At 46.6% G+C, this 22,420-nt stretch overlaps 1 protein-coding gene across 2 annotated transcripts in view; it reads right to left on the reverse strand.

The window, feature by feature from the left end:
- The window catches only part of Myh10 (myosin heavy chain 10), a 119,306-nt gene that overhangs the window by 69,415 nt on the left and 27,471 nt on the right, over positions 1-22,420 (reverse strand). For both annotated transcript variants that reach the window (XM_021642521.2, XM_021642520.2), the window contains exons 4-5: positions 10,344-10,371; positions 1,719-1,821 (exon numbers count right to left, since the gene is read on the reverse strand). In XM_021642521.2, the coding sequence (XP_021498196.1) occupies positions 1,719-1,821; positions 10,344-10,371 (131 nt within the window). The remainder of the gene's footprint in view (positions 1-1,718; positions 1,822-10,343; positions 10,372-22,420) is intronic.

Genomic DNA, 22,420 nt, shown 5'->3' on the forward strand with positions numbered 1-22,420 from the left:
CAGAGCGGGTTAAAATGGCATCAAAAGAAAACATAAGTGACAGTGGCTTCTGGGTCTCAGAGAACCTGAAAGATCTAAATCCTCATCTTGCTTTTTTAACGTTATCTCAGTGCTCTGCATAGATTAAAAGGCATAGAGTGTGCCTTGAGTGCAGAGAAAACCTGGTTTCCTGTCTGTGTTGTCCTCCTTCAACTACCAAAGAAGCCCTTCTACCTCCCACAGCCTGGTGATTCCTTCGTTAACATCCAAGCTCTGCTGCTGGCCTGGATAGCAGAAGTCACAAGGAACATTGCAGGCCTTCATAGCGGAACAACCGGGACGGACAACTTCTCACCTCAGACACTAAGAAAGACCCTCAAGCTCTCGGCACCGGTGACAGCCCTTCGGGGAACAGAGGTGTGTGCGATCTTTCCTATGTATGTTAGTCCTCAGCTGTGCCAGCAGCTCTGCTTCTTGTTTTAAATGAACGACACCATCGTGCTGGCAGAAGACAGGCAAACCAAAACAGTCGCGTGCCAAGGTGAGGATCAGGTCCAAGGCCATGTCCCACTTTTCCAGGCCTCCTGGGAAGCGGGGAACAGAACCTAGCTCTGGTTTGTGGTGTTTGTTCAGTGTTGGTAATTCTGGGGTTAAAAGGCACGCAGCTGATAACTCTTCCACTACTTGCCCAGCACAAAGAAAATTCTAATTTATTGAGGATATTAACTACAATAAGGAAGTCTTCAGGCTAAAACACACAGAGCCATAAAAATCTAACAGATTAGAAACGAGAGTATAAATTCAAGACTGTATCCCAAATTTAAAATGTGATGCTCAGCACAAAACAAAGCTTTCGTGTCCCTGCTAAATAGAAAGGTGATTCTAGCTAAGATGACAGATGATGTTATCTTAAGTTTAAAGACTTCATTAACATGCATTTCAATGTCACGATAAAAGGGGAAATGTTCAGATTTATCTAGAACACAATGGGACGCACACATGCATGCTGAAAAAATAGGGCTCTAGCAATCAATACATTTTCAATACTATATCTCGGTTTAGAATAGACTCCATTCAGAACCAAGAGTGCTACTTGTTTCTAGGAGAGCCTGGCTCTAAAGACAGACATCGTGCAGGCCCTCAGGACTGAGAGGAAGAAAGGTCACTTGCCTGGGGTCTCCCTGGCTTCAGCAAGTCCTGCTGCTCGTTACAAACAGGGAAGCAGACATTAGCTCCAAGCCAGCGTGCAGCAGAAGCTGGTTCGGCTGGCACACGCGGGCTTAGCAGAACCATCACAACATCTCAAAACATGAGGGATTCACTGGCACCCATATTCTGTGTTTTTTACCTTCTTATCATCCATCAGTTCTTCCCACAGACCCCTCAACCCCTGGGGCTGCTACAGGCAGCAGCCACAGCCATTCTGCAATCTGGAAAGAACCACTGAAATTACTTACAGACATGCCTTTGGTGGAACTAAATCTTCACATGCACTGCTCATTAACTTATAAATTGGGCTCCAGGCCACAGCCATAATTCCCGTTTGCCTTGTGAGAGAGCCTACTTAATTTCCTTATATTGTGCCTGGCTCCTCCTGACCACAAGGAAGAGTGGGGCTGCTGGGTGTGTGGGCCAGGGAGCCTCGAGCCAGCAGTGTGCGGAGCAGCTGCGCTTTCCTGCCCGCGTCTGTTACATAGAACAATGAAATGCAGACAAAATGCAACCAAGCAAAGACTTACAGGAATATTATGGTCCTTTCTTCCTTTGTGTGAAGAAGCAACGTGGGCAAGGTACTGAATGACTTTCTTTGTATTTTCTGTCTTCCCGGCACCCGATTCACCCCTGTGAGAAACATCAACAGCAGCCACTTAAAAAGAGATGTAGGGAGAGAAAAAACAAGAGAAAGCAGGAGAAAACTTACAGGCAGCAATAACAGAGAGGAAAATGTGTTATTGTTTTAAGTTATCAACTCCTTATTCTTAGAATGAACCTTGTCACCACACTGAAACACCTTGGAAATCGCTTTCTTTCTGTATGTATCAAAAATGTACCCCAAATGTGGGCTCTGGGCTGCAAAAGAGAATTCGTTTACTTTTGCACTTGTCTTTCATCTTTCCTACCACTTCAATAAGCGCACATAAGAGCTATTCTCGTGTGTGTTTGTTTTTGTGGTTTTTGAAACAGTCTCCCAGTATAGCCAAGGCTAGCTTATCATGTACACTAGGGCACTCGTCACTTATAATGTACACTAGTCTTGAAATCACACTGATCTGCCTGCCTCAGCCGTCCAAGTGTTGGGATTAAAGGTTTAAGCCATCATTCTTGACTAAGAAAATTACTATTATTTTTAAAGGCTAATTAAGCTAGGTGTGATGGCATGTGCCTTTAATCCCAGGACTCGGGAGGCAGAGGCAGACAGATCTCTTAGGCCAGCCTCGCCTACACAGTGAGGTCCAAGACAACCAGGGCTACATAAACTGTCTTGAAAAAGAAAAAAAGGTATAAATCAAAACTGAATAAATATTCATTGGTAGTACTTTTAAGAAAACACAGGAAAATACCCAGACACGTTTTTCCTGCACCTAGCGTTGGAGCCTCCACCTGCTGCCCCTGGAGAAAGCCTTCCCACCGGTACTGGCCTCACACACGGGCTCCTGCTCTCGTGACCACATGGCCTGGTTCCTCTGAACCCACAGAACCTCATAGTATGGTACCTCATATTTCTGGACCAAGCCTGAACTACAGCAAGCCCTCTGCGTTCCCAGGGACACTCAGATTCTTGCCTCTCTGCTTAGAATAAATAGTTCAGGTCTCCAGAAAATGAGCAATGGCTTACTCTTTTTTAATTTATTTTTTATTCATTCTACATTCTAGTTGTAGCCTCATCCATCCTCCCCTCCCCGTTCCACCCTCCCTCACTCCACCACCCCCTCCCATTCTTCAGAAAAGATGGCTTCCTTTCCCAGCTCATCAAGGTGCATCAGGACTAAGCATGTCCTCTTCCCCTGTGGCCTGGCAAGGCAGTCCTGCCAGGGGAAAGTGATCAAAACACTGGGCAGTGAGTCCATGTCCGATGTAGCCCCCCCTTCCTTTAGTAGGGGACCCACATGAAGCCTAAGCTGCCCATCTGCTACATCTGTGTAGGGGTCTTAGATCCAGTCCATGTGTGGTCCTCGGTTGGTGCTTCAGTCTCAGCAAGCCCCTCTGGGCCCTGGTTAGTTGGCTCTGTTGGTCTGTGTAGTTCCTGTCCCCTCCAGGTCCTTTTCCCTTTTCCTCCCACTTTTCCACAAGACTCCTTAAGTATCTCACAATGTTTGGCTGTGACTCTTTTAATAATCACATATATTATATAAAAACATATATAAGATATACCTTTATATACTACATATACAAGATTATATATGAAAATATACTTGAACTATAACAAGACATTTAATCTCTAATTTAAATTGTAGACTCAGTTCACCCGCCGCAAGTGCAGTCTTGAAGAGCTCTGGCTGGACAGCAACTCTCCCAGCAAATCCTGACGCCCTCCTTGGAATTCCATGTAAACTGCCCACACCTCAAGTTTCCAGCAGGTCCCCAGTTACACTGTCTCCTCAGCTCTCCTCAGCCACAGGAGGGCTGGGCAGAGGGCGCCTACTGAGCAGCTTCCCTGAGCACCAGTCTCCCATCTCTAAAGTGTAGGTGGTGGGTCTGATCCCCCCCAGTCCCAAAGTCTGATGATCCTAGATACAGTGCCTTACTGACCCACAGCCACACTCTACGCTTGGTCATCAACGTGACTACATAAACCTGGAATCGATTACAACGCAAGCAGCTTGTGGGGGAGTCTCCTGATTGGATCGTTTGAGGTGAGGGATCTGAACAGCTGCAGTCAGCAGATGCACCCAAAGTCTGGGCTACCCTTCTCCTGGCAGCCCTCACGAAAGGCCATGGAAGGAAGCTCTTTAGCTTTCGCTTGCTTGCTCTCACTCTTGCCAGTAAGATCATCCATCCTGCTGCTGAGGTAGCTCTTTACTGGTATTAGAACCTAACTCTTCAGAATTCTACACATTCTGAAGACCAGCTGAGATATCCAGGCTACAGAAGCGAACAACTACCAGATTCTTGGCCTTTCCATCAGGAGGCAGCCATTGCTGTTTTAGCCAAATGCCCCACAGCCTGGAAGCCACTCTAATAAATCCTTACACACACACACACTCTCTCTGTGTCTCTCTCTCTCAATTCTGTTCTTCTAGGGAACCCTGACTAATACACTGGCCACCTCTTCTTCTCCTCCTAGGGGTTTCTGAGTCTTAGGTACTCAAACCTACCAAGCTTTTAATAAGGGTCCTACCCACTTTTGAAGCTCTGCATTTAAGTTTATTACATCCTTCTAAATTCTCATTTTATGTAATCTTTATTATTAAGTCTATCTGTATTTTCTTCTAGACCTCTCATAAGTTTCAGATTTTATGGCTGAATCTTTAGTCAACCTGAAAAAAATTATAGTTTAAGGTAATGTAATTCACACCCCCACACACGTGGCTCACGTCCCATTCTCCAGCTATCTGAGATGCAATTTCCCCTTGCCTGCCTGTTTCTCATACATACTGCCTCTTCAAGGTCAGCACCACCGAGCAGAGGTTTGTGAATACAATTAGCAACCGTCGGCACCATTCTTTGCAAACAAAAACAATGAAAAGAAAAAAAATATTCCCTGAGGTTCACTGCACAGATAAACTTCAAATAATTCCGACCCACTATACTTGATCACTTCCTGAACCCAGCTGACCGCTTCACCCACCGCTGTACTTGATCACTTCCTAACCCAGCTGACCGCCTCACCCACCGCTGTACTTGATCACTTCCTAACCCAGCTGACTGCCTCACCCAGAGTAGCCAGGCTGAGTTACCAGGAGTACACGCGATGATTCTCCTGCACATAGAGCTACCAAGGAAGAAAAGCAGCATCTAAGGACATCAGCAGTGTGTGACAGTACCCACACTGTCCATTCAAACACTGACTGATCAAAAATGGGGGAGCTTGCGTCCCGCACTAAGCGCTTTACCATCCTCTAGTGTTGATGCAGGGGTTAAGACCGTGAACTATGGAATAATATGACCTGTGTAGACTTAAGTCCTTCCTTTACCTGGAGATACTGAGTGTCCCTGAAAGCTCAGTTTCTAACGCATGGCACTAGCGGCCATTAGGAATGAGACTTCGGGAAAGGAACGGAAGTCACTGAGGTCTGTCTCGGAAAGGGATGGTGGGACCCAGCGCCTGCTTGTCTCATTTACCCTTTGTTGCAGTGCGTGTTCCCGCGAGATGCTCCACAGTGCGTTCCCTGCCAACAATGGAGCCAACCAAGCAGGAGACGAAGCTGGGATAAGCCTTTCCCCTCTACAAATGAATTTATCTCTGTTGTTAAATAGCAAGAGAAAGGCCAGAAACACATTACCTACCTGTAGTGCTCTAGATAAGTCACTTGCTCTTCTGAGCCTTAGTATAAAAATTGAGAAAAAGTTATTTCACGTCACTGATAGGATATGTGAGCGTCTAGACTGTGCCTGGCAGTGGTGTGAATAACGATAATGATTATGATGACAATGCGATAGTAACAGGAAGTAACAAACAGCGGAAGGTTTCTTCTGTTAGTGAGACATTCTAGAGAAATTGGAATACAATTCTTGTGGAAAAGAAAAAGTGAACCACAATGGAAAATGACATATCTCAATAGACAGAAGCTGAAAAATAAAAACACCCCAAATGACAGCAGTGGGAGGGCTGGGAGATGGCTCGTGGGCTGTCTTTCAGAGGACAGGGGTTCCAGTCCCGGCACCCACATGGTGGCTCACAACCGTCTATCACTCCAGTTCCAGGGGATCTGGCACCCTCTTTGGGTCTCCATGGGCACTAGGCGTGCAAGAGGTATATATGCGCCCATACAAATAAGAGTAAGAAAATTAAAAGTTAAACTATTGGAAAAAAAGGAAAAGAAAACCAAAAAGTCAAGCAGGTACCAAGCATGTGAAATCTCTGGCCTTTATGGCCACCTGCACTTGTGTGTACAATACACACATACACAAACACACACACACACACACACATTTTAAAAGTAATGAAAATACAGTGACTTGGAAATTTAGAAATGCCGGCTGTGGTGGTGCACAACTATAGTCCCAGCACTTGGGGAGGCAGAGGCAGGTGGGTCTCTGTGAGTTTAAGGCCAGCCTGGTCTACAAGTGAGTCCAGGACAGCCAAGGCTATACAGAGAAACCCTGTCTCAAAAACAAACAGACAAACAGACTGTCAGATGTCCATCTGACCACACAACGGCCTTTCAGTGACACTCTACAGTCAGGTTCACTGGCCTAGGTCACCTTCAAGCTCATGTGCAGCCAGAGAAGACCTTGGGATTACAATCTACCTGGGATTACAATTCCCCAGCAGGCCTGGCTTGTGTGATGCTGGCATCACCCCCAGGGCACGGGGCATGCTGGGCGAGCACTCTACCCAGCGAGCCACTTCGTGGCACAGAGTTAATCGATCCATCCATTTGTCCATCTTGAAACTTTAAGGTATGTTACTGCTGGCTGCACCTAACAGCCAACATAGGACTCACTCGGATATTTGTATATGGCAGATAATTGCTACACAAAACCAAAACAAAACCATAAATGGTCACATCATGACTGGAGACAATTGTTACACTATACTGAAATATACTTAAAAGGAAAAGGAAATGTGAGGTTACTGGCTTGTCTAAAATTAGAGTCTTGAAGTGTCAGCGTCCTCTCCAGATGGATCAAGTTTGGCTGCGTTATCAACCTTAACACTAACACCACGGGGGCCGAGGGGAGTACCAGGAGAACTACACTCCTCCTTGCCGCTCATCAGTGGGAGCTGAGCACGAAAGGCGTGGCCCTCTTCAAAGACACCTGGCACGCCCTCACAGTGACCCGCAGTGGGTCTGCAAGTGTGGGCTGTGGCCTCACGCTGCCAGGCCAGTCTTCAGGGCTCACCCAGGGGAAACATGGGCAGAAGAGGTTCAGGGATAAGCTGGAAGTTCAGCCTTCACAGGAAATGCAAAATAGGAACTAAATGGCCACAAAAGTACGGCTTAAAGACAAACTCAAACAATGTAGGTATTTCTATGTGTTTGTATTCATTTTGTGTGCATGGGTGTTTGGCCTGCATGGGTGTCTATGCACCACATGCGTGCCCCTGGAGTCCAGAAGACGGCTGCAAACCAGCCGGCAAGCGGATGCTGGGACTCCGACCCGGGTTCTCTAGGAGAGCAGCCAGAGCTCTTAACTGCTAGGCTACCTCTGGAGCCCTGTGTACTTACATAAAGAAAACCCACATTGCCTCTATTTTTTGATTTGTGATACTATGTAAATAGCCACTACTAAATAATGAACTACTACTAAATAATGAACTACTAAATAATGAACACAAAGTAACTTCCTCATAACTTTGACTAGTTATTTGCATGTAGGCAACTTGAGCTTGGCTATGGAGCAGTGTCAGGCAGATGTGGACACACTCCTGAACACTTGGATTTCAAAAGCACCAAGAACACTGTCTATTACACTAGGATACAATGTTTCACAATTTCATAGTTTTGGGTCACTTTATAAAATAAAATGTTACCTTATAAAATAAAAACGAAAGCTATTAATATCACAATTGTTGTGCCTACAAACAAAAGCAAACAAAAGGCAAGGCTGAAAAGAGCAGGGCGAATATTTACTAGGATGGGGGAGGACCTTTCCGGGGCGACAGGACTGTCTTCTGTATCTTGATAAAGGTTTAGCTGATATGAGGGACTCACAAAGACTACACTGAAGATGTGTGGACCCTGCTCTACAGAGTCTGCTACAGAAGAAAGGACCAGAACGCTGGACCTTCCATAGTACCCTGTATATCAAAACCTCTAGGAAGAGACACACTGATTTGTTAGTTAACAACTGGGTGTGGAAGGCGCTAAATGAAGGGAGCCACAGCTTACCAAAGAAGTGAAATTACTTTAAACTACAGAGCTAAACATTTGGCAACCGCCAAAAATAAACCTGCCTGAACTTAGGAGAGCCTCTGTCTGTGAGTAGCTGCCCCTGACTCTCCCAGGAGTTTCCTGGCTGAGGAAGGCCTGACCCTTTACGGAGAGAAGTGGGGCCTCAACTATCTCTCAGTACAGAAAAGCTGTGGTAATCCTCCAAGCTTCCCAAATGAAACCCTAACTCCCTCCACCCGACTGTTCTGGCTAAGGTTAGAGTATGACCTTCATGGGGCTGGAGAGATGGCTCAGCAGTTGAGGGCACAAGCTGCTCTTCTAGAGAAGCCGGGTTCAATTTTCTGTACCCACACAGCAGTTCACAGCTATCTATAGCCCCAGCTCCAGGAGAACCAACACCCACACAGACATACATACAGGCAAAACAACAATGCACATAAAAATAAAAAAAATTAAAAAAGAAAAACAACAAGCCTTTCGGAGAGCTGCTGCAGCTGATCATCTCTGTCTTAGGTTTCTATTGCTGTGATAAAACACCAACAAATTGAACTTGGGAGAAGAGACTCAGCTCATCTTATACTTCTAGGTAACACTCTCTCCCTGAAGGAAGTCTAGGCAGGAACTCAGGATGGGCAGAAACCTGGAGGCAGGGGCTGAAACAGGGTGCACACAAGAACAGTGCTTGCAAGACTTGCTCAGTCTCCTTTCTTACGCAGGAGCACCTGTCCAGGAGTGCCACCAGAGTGAGCTGGCCCCCACATCATTTTCCTGGGCTGGAGAAGCAGCTCAACATTTCAGCGCCCAGTTCCCACAAGCTGACCTCTGACCTCCACATATTCTACTGCATGTGCACACTCCCACACACGCAAACAGACAGACAAATGGTAATGATGTAATAAGAAATTTCAGGAAGGCTCTCTCTTCCCAGATATGTATAGGTTTGTGACACGCTGACAAAACCAAATCAGCATATCATCACTGACCACCATTTCTGTGTAGACAAACCTTCTCTTTTCTATTTATCTGGCTCTTTCAGTAAATATGCAAGGCCCAGACCACTCCCCCGCCAGCATAAACAGAAAGATGGATTGATGGGTAGAGGTCTGAACAACAGACAGACATGATAAATTAACTATGGTAAAAATGAGTATTACATAGGTGCTCACTGTAGAGTTTCAACTTCGCTTTAGGTCTGAGAATATTAAAGATAAAACACTGGGAGACGGTAACAATTTAAAACAGAATGTGTCCTTCCTCATTGCTTGAATCATAAAAGAGGATGGCAAGCTAATTGTTTTTCTAGTTTTAACTTTCTTTTATTTATTTTTTGGTTTTCTCTGTGTAGCCTTGGCTGTCCTGGACTCCCTTTGTATGCAGGCTGGCCTTGAACTCACAGAATTCTGCCTGCCTCTGCCTCCCTAAGTGCTGGGATTACAGGCATGCGCCTAGCTCTCAAGTTCTTTTTTTTTTTTTAATTTAAAAATATTTATAATTTATTTCAAGTTCTTTATAATGAAATTTTAATGTTTTCAAATGAAAAAAGAATGGGAAAGAAGCAACATTGTTCATAATGGCGGCTACTTGAGTCAAGCAGAGCCAGCTAAACCACCAGAAGACTAGCTCATGAACGCAAGCCTCTGAGTGGAACCTACTCTCAGTGAGGCCACCAGCCCCCGCAGCCCACACAGCAACCAGCAGGCACTCAAACCAGGACCTTTATGTCAGCCCTTGCCTGGCATGTCACGTCCATCCTGGGTCCAGAGCCTGACTTCTCGCCCCATGCCCTGGAACCGGTAAGCTTGCCCAAGAGCTGCACCAATAAACCTTACCTTGTTTGCTGGCAAAGAAAAAGGCAGCAGAGGGAAGGGTTCTCAGTTCCCAGTCCTCTGCCCTGTGGACCTGTGCTGGGAATGTGGCCTCCCCTGGGGAGAGCTGTGGTGCCTCCCAGCCCTCCCAAGTCCTCCACCCTCCATCTTACTCCTCTTAAACAGCCCACGCGCAGCCAAAGCCATCTTTCCATCATGTCCTGCCCTGGGTGCTGCTCCATCCAGTGCCACACACCACACAGGCACGAGATGATCCACAAACACTTCCTGAGTAAAACTCCTCTACTGCAGAACTCTCTGGCCATCCTACACTTAGACATATAAACCAACGAGGTGAATTTCCCAGATTTAACTTATGAAATGTGAGAAGTCTTGTGTGGAGGCGCAGCAGTGACATCAGCTGTGAGAGAGCATCTCGGACACTCTCAGCCTGCAGTGTTTGTCACGCCCTTGCTCGGCTCCCGCCCCCAAACACAACAGCAATTCTCTACTTTCCCAAGGAATCAGAAACAAGTCTGAATAGTCAACATTTACTTACGTGCAAAGAATTGACTGGTCCTCACGATCTATAAAACAGAACAAAACAAACAAAAGTGACCATTTGCCTGATCTTATGTTTTATATAACAGATGCAACAACACATTATAGAATAGTAGTGATTTCTCCTCAAGTCCAAGTTGAATCTGCTGAACCTGATCACAGTCCTAAATCTAGTCGGGGCCACTCGGCTGCCACTGCTGTCTCACTCTCTGGGGTAGCAGGGACCCAGACAGGAAGCACTGCTTTGGAGACGATTTCCTGAATACCCGCAACCAGTGAGGGCAGTTCTGTGAGGCGTGGCCACTGTCTCAAGCCAAGCTGTACCTGGTTTTTGGTGTTCTGAGCCATGGTCTCATGTAGCCCTAGCTGGCCTTGAACCTGCTGTGTGATAGAAGATGGCCTTAGACTTCTGACCCTCCTGCCTCTGCCTTCGAAGCGATGGGACTGCAGTCATGTGCCGCCATGCGGATATACCTGGGAAGTTCGTGTGTCAGGTTCTGGCTGCCAGCTGACGGACTCTCTGGATTAATCCCTTGACAGACTCAGAAATGACAGCACTACTGGGACATGGAATCTCGCTGGGAAATGTGGGTAACTGAAGTATTCCCTGGAGAGAAACGCCTGGCCCCCAGCCCTTGGCCCCTTCTCTCTCTGCTGAGCTGCTTGGCTCCATGTGCTCCCTGCCATGACGTCAGGCCTCCCCTCTGGCAACAGTGGAACCAGCCAACCAGACAGAGGCCTCTGAAATATGAGCTAAAACAAATAATTTCTCCCTTAAACCATTTTTCTAGGGTATTTGTAATGGAGACAAAAGCTGACTAACAGATTCCAAATAGGAATGCACAATAACACTCTAATACGGTTTTATGCTTATTCAAGTTTTACTATTTCAAAGTGATTTAATGAATTAAGCATTCAGGCTTTTCAAACAAACAAACAAAAAACTGAATTCACATCTACAAAGTTATTAGTCTACATTTATAATTACTAATTCCTGGCAAATATTTTTGTCCCTCCTGCACAGGGGAGCTTGAGAACTGCCAGAGTCACACAGCCAATGGGGAATGCAGACCGGGTGAAGACCCCACGCCCTCTGCCCCAGCAGCTCTTTTGTGTGTGTATATGTGGTGTTGGGAAATGAACCCAGGGCTTCGCGCACTTGGTCAAGCAAGCACTCAACCACTGAACCTTCCAGCTGTTGTGTTCTTAACAGACCGAACAAGTTTCTACTGCTGTAAGAGGCACTGTGGGTCACGGGGCCTGGCATGGGTAGCTGCTCCATCGCCTCCTCTCTCTGCCCACTGTTCCTCTAGCAGAGGCCACCAGGTACCCCAAGGAACAAAACTGTTCATAGAGTCTACATTTAAACTGCACAACACAAAGAACCTGTGTCTACACCTGGTCTCTCAATGGATTCTCTCACAGCGTGCCACCGTGCCTGGCTTCAAGACTGTTTTTAACAGGTAATTGTACTTATGTATGAGATGACAATGTGGTATCTTGATGTATGCATACAACAGATATGATTGGTGACTAGAAGGTCCATCAACTCAGACAGCGACTGCTTTATATTAAAAAACCCGGAGAGCTTGTCTTTTAGCTATTCTGTCATAACTGTCAACCACAGTCACCCTCAAGCTACAGAACTTTAAAGATGGCTCCTCCTATATTCCTGTGCTCATAAGCAAGTCTCCCTCCCTCCCTTTCGTTACTGCTGCTGTTGTTTTAACTGCAGAGTCGGATACCAAGCTGGCCTGGAGCTGTGATTCCCTTGCAGCCACCTCCTGAGTCACCAGAACCACAGGCGGGTACCACCAATAACTAACTCTTACCATCGGCTAACGGCCCTGGTTGCCTCCACCTTGGCTGCCACGGGCAGCACTCAGTTACAGGTCAGTGTCTGTCCCCAGGTCCCATGCGGCCTCTCTTCCACAAAGACTCAGGGCTGCCGGTGAGGCTCTGCTTCTCACTGCAGCTCGCCCTAAGGAAAGCTCCTCACGCCTGGCGAGGCTCCTGCCGCTTCCTGGAGGCACGTCCTGGCTGGACAGGCAGCGCCTCTACTGGCACCCCCACTGAGCTCTAGGATGGGCGGCTTTTGTTCTGGGCATTTCCAGCTTCGACGGCCATGGCGAGGGTTGGGGTAGAAGGGAAGGGGGTATTAAACATCCACTGGAAGAAATCTGGCGTTGACAAGCATGCTAGTATTGGCAAGATGGCAGAACTGCAATCTTTTGTTCTAGGCCAAGCTTGCACCAACTGTCTACAGGGACCACTGCTCCTGCTGGCCTGTCACCTAAGGATCTGCACAAATAGTGTTTTTTGCTTCTACTCAAGTCTAATATTTTAAAAGTCTAGAAGGGAAAAGATGGCGTCATGTAAAAAAAAATGGGGATTTTTGTGAAAAAGAATTAAAAGCCACTTATAAAGCAAACAGAAGAGAAGCAGGATTATCAGGTCTCCTCTACTGCCTTGCTGAGTCATGGTCTCTGTGTAGCCCTGGCTGTCCCGGAACTCTCTATGTAGACCCTGCTAGCCTCAAACTCACAGAGATCTGCCTGCCTCTGCTTCCCTGCAGGGATTAAGGGTGTATACGAACATTCTGGGCTCATGTTCAATATATGAACCTTCAAAGCCCTTGAACTCTCCTGGTCTGAGCAATTTCTATACAACACCATGATACCAAGTTTTGAAAACAGTTTTTCTTAAGAAGGGATTTTTTTTTTTCTACATTAAAGAAAGTGAAACACTGGGCTGGGGTGTAGCTCAGAGGAACTGTTTGCCCAGCATGTCTGAGTGTCCTGAGTTCAAGAATCCAACAGCCAGTACAGAAAAGAAAAGATGAAAGGGGTAAGGAAAGACAAAGAAACCAAACTACATACACAAAATAACCAAGTCACTAGGACCGCCTCCTTGCCTGCGTCTGTGCACACCGCGCTGTCTGTCCCGAAGGCTCCACAGCAGGGGGTCTCCACACCCTCCCAGGCTGCTCACCACCCTCCGCAGCACAGCAGGGAGCGCCCTTCCACCCGGCTCCTCCATTTCTGTCTCCCTGGCCTTTTACTGATATTGAGCCCCAGTTTCTCTACTAGCACAAAGGGGGACTGGGCCAGAGTGCCCCCAAGATCCCTCTAGCCCTATCCTGCTCCTCATCAGGGTTCTGTTCCACTGACTCCTCCTGAAGCGCGACCCTCTGACTCTGAAAACCTGTAACTGTATCTAGACGTTTGTGGTGAAAAGAAACTTCAGCAGCTGTCTAAAGAGGACACAGCAAACTCAGTGTTTTCCACAAACCGCAGGAGGAGGCACTTAGCCACTCGCTTAGCGGTGGGAATGCTCAAATCAACAATCTCAGCTCCCACCATAAAAGCCTAGGAGAGGAGCAAACAAAACCCTGAGAGAGAACAATAAATAACAGAGTAACCTAGTGGAAAACGGGCGGGGGCGGGATTTACTAAAAAACAATCCAAAGAGCCCTATTATAATTACCAAAGAAATTGACTATGTAATTAAAATCCCTCCCATGAAAAAGTGAGTTTCGAGAAATACTTAAGATTGACATAGTATCGACTTTCTACAGTCTTCAGGAAGAGGGAAAAACAGTTCCCAGCCTCCTCTAAGAAACGAAGTTTACTTTATCCAGATGCTACACTGGAAAGAAAAAAAATGTACTAGAAAACATATATGTAATAAATAAGCACACAAATTCTTAACACAGTGACAGCAAATAACATCCAGCAGAGTAATAAAACAAATATAGCAGGCAAGGGGTGCTTATTCTTAATCTAATTCACTGTGTAAAGAGAGTAAAAAAAGCTACTTCATCAGGGAACAGATGTAGAAAAAGCATTTGGGGGGAAAAATCCATTCATGATTTTAAAGGGGGCGGGGAGAGGACCACACAGCAAAGCAGAACACAAAGGAAGTCCAATCTGTAACGGTCATAAACCCAGACCACCCCAGCCCCATCATCTCCGTGAATGCTGGGCACCTGAGATCAGGAAGGTGGCAAGGGTATCTGTTCTCATTACTTCCTTTTAACATGGAAAAGCAAAAAGGAATGAAAGGTGAAGGCACAGGAAAGAACCAGGTTTTTCTTTGAGGAGAGAGGAGTATCTAGCAATCTTCAAACACAAATTGAATACCCACCCAGAGTAAGTCAGTTTAAAAATATTTTAAAACGAAGGGGGCCGCTCTAGGGCTGGTGGGATGGCTCTGAGGGCAAGCCTGCCGCCACGCAAGCCTGACTCCTGAGCTTGATCCCTGGAACTCATGTAAGGGAAGACAAGTCACCTCACATAAGCTGCCCTTTGACTCTCATAGGCACATTCACAATTATTCACACACACATATACACCAAAAGTCAAACAGTCAATGTATATTAACTTAAAATCCTATTTCCATATAGTAATAATGAAGTTCCATTTAAAAATACAAAAAACACACAATGTTTCAACTTTACTAAGGTATGGATTCTGTTTAAGTGTTAGTCCAATGAAACTCCAACACTGTGAATATTAGAGATATCAAAGACAGACAGCTTAGCTTGTTCATGGGCCGGAGGCCTCAGTGGTATTGTCAGTTCTGCCTCAACTGACCCACGGGGTCAACGCTGACCCCTTCAAAGAACAATAAGGGGAGACATTTCTGATTTCAAAATCTATTGCATGGCTACCTCTGCCAACGTGACAATGATAAGGTAGATATTTAGATTAAAGGAAGTCTTAAATGAGACCTTTGGTGACTTACAATGAAGATACAAAGTCCAGTGGAGAAATAGTCTCAATCAATAGTGCTCAACCAACAAAGAAGCATAGGAAAAAAAAAAGTAATAACTCAAAATAGATCAGATTGGAAGAAAAACCCACAAATAATTTCTTTAATAAAGGACTATAATTGGGCATTAAGAAAATAAAATATTCCCCACCCCTGAAAAACATCCATGTACATCAAAGATACAAATACCAAATAAAGGTCAGTGGTGGCACACACCAGCCTGGTCTACAGAGTGAGTTCAGGGACAGCCAAGGCTACAAAGAGAAGCCCAGACTGGGGGTGCTGGGACACCAGAGAGGCATATTAAAATACAATAAACTACAGCAGATGGGCTTGCTCAGTGGTATAGGACCTTTGGGAGCGCGTGTGCACACGCACACACGCACACACACACAGTGAGAAACTACAGCAGACCTCTGAGAGGCTTCACTTAGCTGGCAAACCCGAAGCTGACAAAGATTTGGAAAACGTGGAGCTCACCACTGCTGCAAGGGAGGCAGCCTGTTCTCTAAGCCCCTACGTCTGTGCCTACTCTACTACGTAGCAGTGCAAACTCAGGTGACATGAAGGCCTCACACTCATGCAGCCTGCTTAGCTGCCCAAACCCTGATGTCGTCCAAACGGCCTTCCCGGGGTGAGGGCATAGCTGGGGACACGCTCCAGTGGGCACCCCTCTGCTCTGAGGAGAAGTGAGCGCTAGCGAATGGCCTCAACCGCAGCAATGTGCTGCAACGGCACTCAAGGCTGAGCTGGACAGCACCATCCCTGTCCAGAGTTTTACAATGACACTGCGTATACATCGTAGCGCTTGCTTCTCTCTGGCTATAATGGGGATTGCTGAAAATATATAAGCAAGCCAGAAACGCTTACACCTTTCCAATTACTTGCTCTGTGAAGTCAGTTTCACTCCCCTAATCCTTTCATTCTCCATACTCACCCCACTTCTTAGCTTTCTTTCTAATACTTATTATTTGCCTCCCAAATGACATAAAAGTCCCAACTAGGAGGGTTCCCCTAAATCCCATGCTTCGTAAGCTGAGGGATCTTTCCTGTCCACTTATATTTCAGAGGCCAAAGGCAGCTATTTATAAGATTCATTTTCCCAGCATAAAATGCTCTTTTTTTCTCTATTTTTTTATGTGTTTTATGAGGGATATCAGTGCTTTGTCTGGACGTACGCCTGCATATCAGAAGCAGGCATCAGATCCATTACAGAAGGTTTAATCCACCACATGATTGGTGGGACTTGAACTCAGGTCCTCTGGAAGAGCAGAGCAGCCAGTGCTCTTAACCTCCAAGCCGTTCCTCCTGCCCCCTTTGTCCTTATTTGTGCTTTGAACTGTACTTGTATGGGTAATTCCTTTTTGTATATTATGGGCTACGGTGCCCGCCCATGCTCAGCTGTTTATTATTTGGCTATATGAGGTGTCTTTCTTGTGAACGGCAGTGCTTTTGCTAAGCTGTCTTTCACCTATACACAAGGCATTAAAAGTACAATTACTGCGGGGGCTGAGGTACTTGGTGTCATGGGCTTTCTGACTTCCTAAACATCTTGCCTTTGTTTCTCCTGATGTAGGAAAGTTGTATTCAGTTTCCCGGTTTATTTTAAATGTTTCAAGGGCCATTTCTGAAGTGTGGCAATCCTGCTCTTACGGTGCTCGTGCTCCAGCAGAAGGAGGGTATGGGTGCCTGTCACGCCAGGGAGAGCTCAGCAGAGCTCTTCGTAGCTTTACATCTGCCACGGAAGACCACTCTCCAAGTCCCCACTCAACAGCACAATGACCAGCGGCTTCTAAGATGTGTCAGGAGCGACCGGGCTTTCCTCCATGCGAAGCAAGTCTGACCTGCATCACTAAAAACTACAACCAAATGAGAGGTCAAATGGACTTCCTCGAGGCTACAGATACTATTTTGCACCCAGTAGTGGTCTAAACTCACTCAGAGAACAGGAACCGGCGAGACCTTAAATTGTAATAGCCTTCGTCTCTCACACTCTTCAGGCCTTGTGAGTTAGACAAGAAGGTGGAGCCGGTCAGCTCCCCAGCCCTGCCAAGGGCACTGCTCCGGCTGAGCTTACTGCAGGTCAGCTGGGTCTTTGTAGAGGTGTCCGGCCGCTACCATTCCTGGAGGATCTCCTGGGCATCCTTGCTAAACTTCTATTTCACAACGCGCTCACGGTCGCAGTTTTACTTATGAGTTCCACAACAAAACACACTCTTCCAATGCAGGAGGCTTTTTCTGCGTCTCCCTTTGGTTCAGGTTGACTGCACTGCTATGCCTTTGAAGGAAGGTCTATTTTAATGCGAATGAAACACAGAGTAGCTCACCTGACAATGCACAGGCCGACAAATGGCCATAAAATACCTTCTTCTGTCTTCCTCGCGGTAAATGCCTAACTCTGCCATAGATTTTTGTTGACTAATAAAATTTCTGTGTTTCTTAAAGTGATTTTTGCCTCCACTCTTCCATTTTAAAAACAATTCTTTTATTTTTATTTTATGTGCCTTGGTATTCTGTCTGTATGGCCGTGTGAGTGTCAGAGATCTCCTGGAACTGGAGTTACTGTTACTGCCAGTCGGGAGCCGCCATGTGGGCGCTGGGAATTGAACCTGCACCTCCGTTTCTCCATCTCTCCCATTTTTTCATATATGATATTTTGTCGGGGTCAAGAATTGACAATATACTTCCTGATGTTCCCCTCTCTCCAAAGCCCATACAGAGACACAGGGAAATAACAAGAACTTATTATACACACTCCCACAACAGCCAACCCGCAGGGAAGTCCTAGCATTGATAATTTGTGTCATTACTCTACGATCAGGACTGTGGCCTGTCTTTCTTCCTTTAGGAACTGAGGGTTTTATTGGTGGCTTGCTTCAGAACTTGCTTCAGGTTTGAAAATGTGCTTCTTGCTTGACAGGCAACTGTCTTACACATTTATTTCCCACTTCCCACTTACTAAACTGTTAAATCCCATCTTTCATATTCTTTTACACTTACTTACTGCTAAATTCTGAGAAGCGTGTGGAGAGGCATGTGTTATCTCCCTCTACAATCATGGATCCCATTCTCTTTGTTTAAGTATCTGTTTCAATGACAAGGGTGTAAACAAAAGTGTTATTTATCTCTCTGGATGATCACGGCTACACTACTTTTCCAAAATGTGATTGATTCCTTCCTTCCTTCCTTCCTTCCTTCCTTCCTTCCTTCCTTCCTTCCCTCTCTCCAGCGAAGCCTGTTCTTAAGGTCTTTGAGAAGACAGCCATTTTCAAGATTCTACCACGGACCCTAGCAACCTGCCTGCCTAACCACTGACAACGCTTCAAAAACATGACAGTGACAAGAAAGAGGAAACGTGATAATAGATTTTTTTAAGCTGAGGAAAGTTATTAGTACAACCTGTCGGGAAGCTGTCAAAAGCAAGGCAGGAGACAGCCACAACCAGCACTGTGGCATTCCTGGGAGAGATGGAGGGACGGGCAGGCCGCCTTGGGCAGCAATAGACACAAAGCAGATGGTCTGTAAATCTAGTTGGGGAATCTGGGACAGTTCTCTGGTGGCTTCTACTTTCTCAGAAAGAAGAAATAAGTTGCTATATGGGAAGCCAAGAACACATAAGGAGCCAGAGGCCAGCAGCACACAGGGTCGCAGTCAGAGTGTCAACATCTCACTTTCCAGGTAGAGCTGGCAAGTTCTACTCACTCACTCACTTCCGGCGTGAATTTACAGCAGGGCCAGTCTGTTCACTGGTAGGAACATAACTCCGGAAGCACCAGCACCCCACGCAACAACACCATGAGGCACAAGCAGCCTCATTCACCAGCGTGAGAGCTCTGACAGACAGGCCTGACAAAGGGCGATGGGACCGAGGGCTAGGGTGTGAGAAAACTGCCGAAATGAGAGAGCACGAACTCACTCTGAGTGACACGGTCCACAGGAAGCGGCATGGGTTTTACTCTTCCCGAGTGGACCACCAGTCTGGAAGGACACTGTAACAGAATCTGTTTAATATTATTGAAAAAACAGGTGACTCAAGAGATGAGAAAGTCTGCAGTGTTGCCACAGGAGCTGGTGGCACAAGCGAGACAAAGCTTTTTGTGAGGTTCACGGAAAACTAGGGGCTACCTCCTAACACAGGGTCACAGCAAAGCCGGGGGAACGCGAGCCCTGTCCGAGGTGAGCGCCATCAGAGAATGAGGGGAACCAAGAAGAGGGCTTCAAGGGCAGGGGGAAGGACACAGCTTTCCCAAGGGCACAGAGAAAAAGGTTTAGCGAGAATCAGGGCAAGTTAAGGACACAATTCCCATCTTGCAGGACACAGGGCTTCAAAAGCAGGGTAGTCTTCAGTGAGCGGGCTCAAATGGCATATTCAAGGAGAAAGCCAGGAATCGATTAAATCCTGGAAGAAAAATCAATGCACATTAAGCAGAACCTCTGGGGACGCTGGCACATCCGAGCGAGGCAAAATGAAAAGGAAACAGGAAGATCAGGTGTTCAAAGCCATCCCTGGGTCTTAGTGCACAGACACCCTGTGCTCCGTTAGATAGCCAGGGAGGGGAGAGCAGGGGAAGGGCGGGAAGGGGAGAGGAAGGCCAGCACAGATTCAAATACAACTAAGACACATAGCACAACAAGGTATTTTGGGTTTCACTCTGAGACGCCAAGACAGCACTCTACTCTTACATGGCTGCCAGGAAGGAGGCCTGTGAGGCCGCCGCTGTCCCTGCCGCTGGATCAAGGTCTGCAGTGGTGCTGCCATCCCTCACAGGAAGCCGTCTGCAGTGGAAGGCGGCAGGGACAAAGGAAGGGGAGCCAGACGCTGGGAGAGCCGGTACACAGGGAGATAGATCTCCGTGCTGCGGCTGTTGATTGCAGAGTCTCAGTGCTACAAATGCGAGTCCGACACTAGCGATTCCTTCCCGTGGAGACCCCTGACCTTGGCCTGTTCGCCAAACTGTGCAGATGGGTATGATTTTCCAAATTATCATTTCTAGCATCGAACCTGAAAAGACTCCGTGTCGCCAACTCTCACATGCAAGTTCCCCTGCATCCTTCTTATTTGTACCTCGTCTTCTGGCTGCTTTAGGCTCTGGTAGTGTCAAGATCGCTGCCTCAAACTTCTGAACATGACAGTTTTGCAATCAAACTCACAACCAAGAGCTCCGCTTTTGTCCATTCACTCACAAATATTTACTGAGCAGCTAGTATGTGCCAGGCACACCCTGCATCTTGCTAACATGGTAGACTAAGGGTAGCCTCCAAACAGACAGCTGTGAGCTGCCATGTGGGTGCAGAATTGAACTGGGATCCTCTGGAAAAGCAGCCGACACTCTTATCCACTAAGCCATCTCTCTGGCCCTTACGTTTCTTAAAAAGCAAACCTTCCAATCTGAAGATGCAGACTAATTACACAACATAAAACTCGGATGAAACTTCACTGATGAGAAAAACAGAATGTTAAAGGATCCAGACAGGGGAAATGGGGAATTGATTCTAACATCAAAGTTGAGAGGAAACTATGCGCTTTGACCTATGCACATGGTCTCCTCTCGGGCTTTCTGTCAGGCAGCTGTCTGTCCACATGGTCCCCAGCTCTCTGGAGGGTGGAGCAGGAAGATGTGAATTTGAGGCCAGCCTGGGCTACAGAGGCCCTATCTCAAAACCAAAACACAAGATACAGGTAAGGTTCCAGGTACCTGTTCTCGGTCAAGTTATTTAATTTCTTTGTGCCTTGGTGCAACAGAGACAAATACAATGACTATTACAACTGAACCGTCCACCCAGCATTGATAATGACCACGTGCTCGCTGACCTCGCTGACCTCACAGCTTGCTCTTCTGTATCTGTCCAGCCGGGGACCGGTCCACGGGACCTAACATTCAGTCTTGTAAGCTTTTCTAGTAGAGTCAGCAGCTCTCCGCTCAACCTGGCAAAGGTTAACATTTCTGTGTCTTCTCCTCAGATGCACTTGACTATCCGGGTCGCAACTGCACAGGCACACACCCGACACCCTCACAGAGATGACGGAGACGCTGATAGGGCACAGCCCTCTGGGGCACGCCCTGACAAGCCCCGCAAGTACATACATTCGTCAGCAGCTGCAGAGCAGCTCAGCAAGGATCACACACGGGGCTGTGCGATGCTGTGAGCCTCGACCGTCTGATGAAACTGTCCGGGTTCCTATTGTTGTTAAGCTGATCTCACTGTTAGCAGATTCTATAACCCTTCCTGGCACACACCTTCTGCTCAGAAGACTGCAATATTTTCCCCTTTTAAAAGAAAGTAGAGTCATGTATGGGAGAGCCCAGCCCCAGTCTTCTGGGAACTTTCCTTCTCTATAGTGACCCAGGCACCAGAGGGGCAGCCTACGTTGGAACGAGGAGCTCAGTTAAAAGGGGCCTCTGACCTCTTGTCTCATGAGGCATTTTATATGGCGGACTTTCAAAACAAAAAGCAAAGTCCTTCCATACATCATTGCCCAAAGTCAGGGCTGAAATGAAGGACTCAACAAATCTATAATTCATTCTGATCCAAAAGCAATTAATGTCAACCAATCAATATATTTTGAATCTTTTGTTGTCTCTTTATATGCATTTACTACAAGATTTTTCAATTCTCCCTCACTCAGCAGTATATCCACCTTTCCTATTATTCTTATTGGTTGGTTAGTTGGGTATGCATATATGTATGCATGTCTGTCTGTATGTATGCATGTATATATTTGCCAACGCACCTATATTTGGCAGCACTACAGACTGAACCCAGGACCTACACATTCATTCACTCATTCTTAGCATTTGTTTGTTTGTTTTTAGCACTGCTACAGACTGAACCCAGAGCCTGTACACGCTGGGCAAGCAGGCTAGCTGCCTCTGAGCTATATCCCCAGCCTATATTTTCCTTTTGAAATAGCACCTCAGTAATTTACCTAGGCTGGCCTTGGATCCCATCCTCTCTCCAGGCAGGTCTTGGATTTCTGCTCTTCCTAGGCAGCTGGAATCCTGGCCTGCAGTACAGGCTCAGCTGGTTTTCACTGCAGATGACTTTGCAGCAGCACCAGGGATGCACTGACCCCTGGGCTCCGCCCACCCAGCCCTTTCCTACTGGTGTTAAAGCCTAGTACACCGGAGTGTTACTTGTTCTTGTTTATGTTAGAGATCAAACATGTATTAAAAACTTGGTGATTCTTAATATTAAAATGTACGTGAAGTGTTTTGTTGTAATGAAGCAGCAGGCAGAGTTCAGCTTCCTATAGAAGCCTCATCATCTATTCTAACCCTGAAAGGAGGTTTTCAACAGTAA

The sequence above is a fragment of the Meriones unguiculatus genome, chromosome 11 (genome assembly GCF_030254825.1).
Source record: "Meriones unguiculatus strain TT.TT164.6M chromosome 11, Bangor_MerUng_6.1, whole genome shotgun sequence".
NCBI lineage: Eukaryota > Metazoa > Chordata > Mammalia > Rodentia > Muridae > Meriones > Meriones unguiculatus.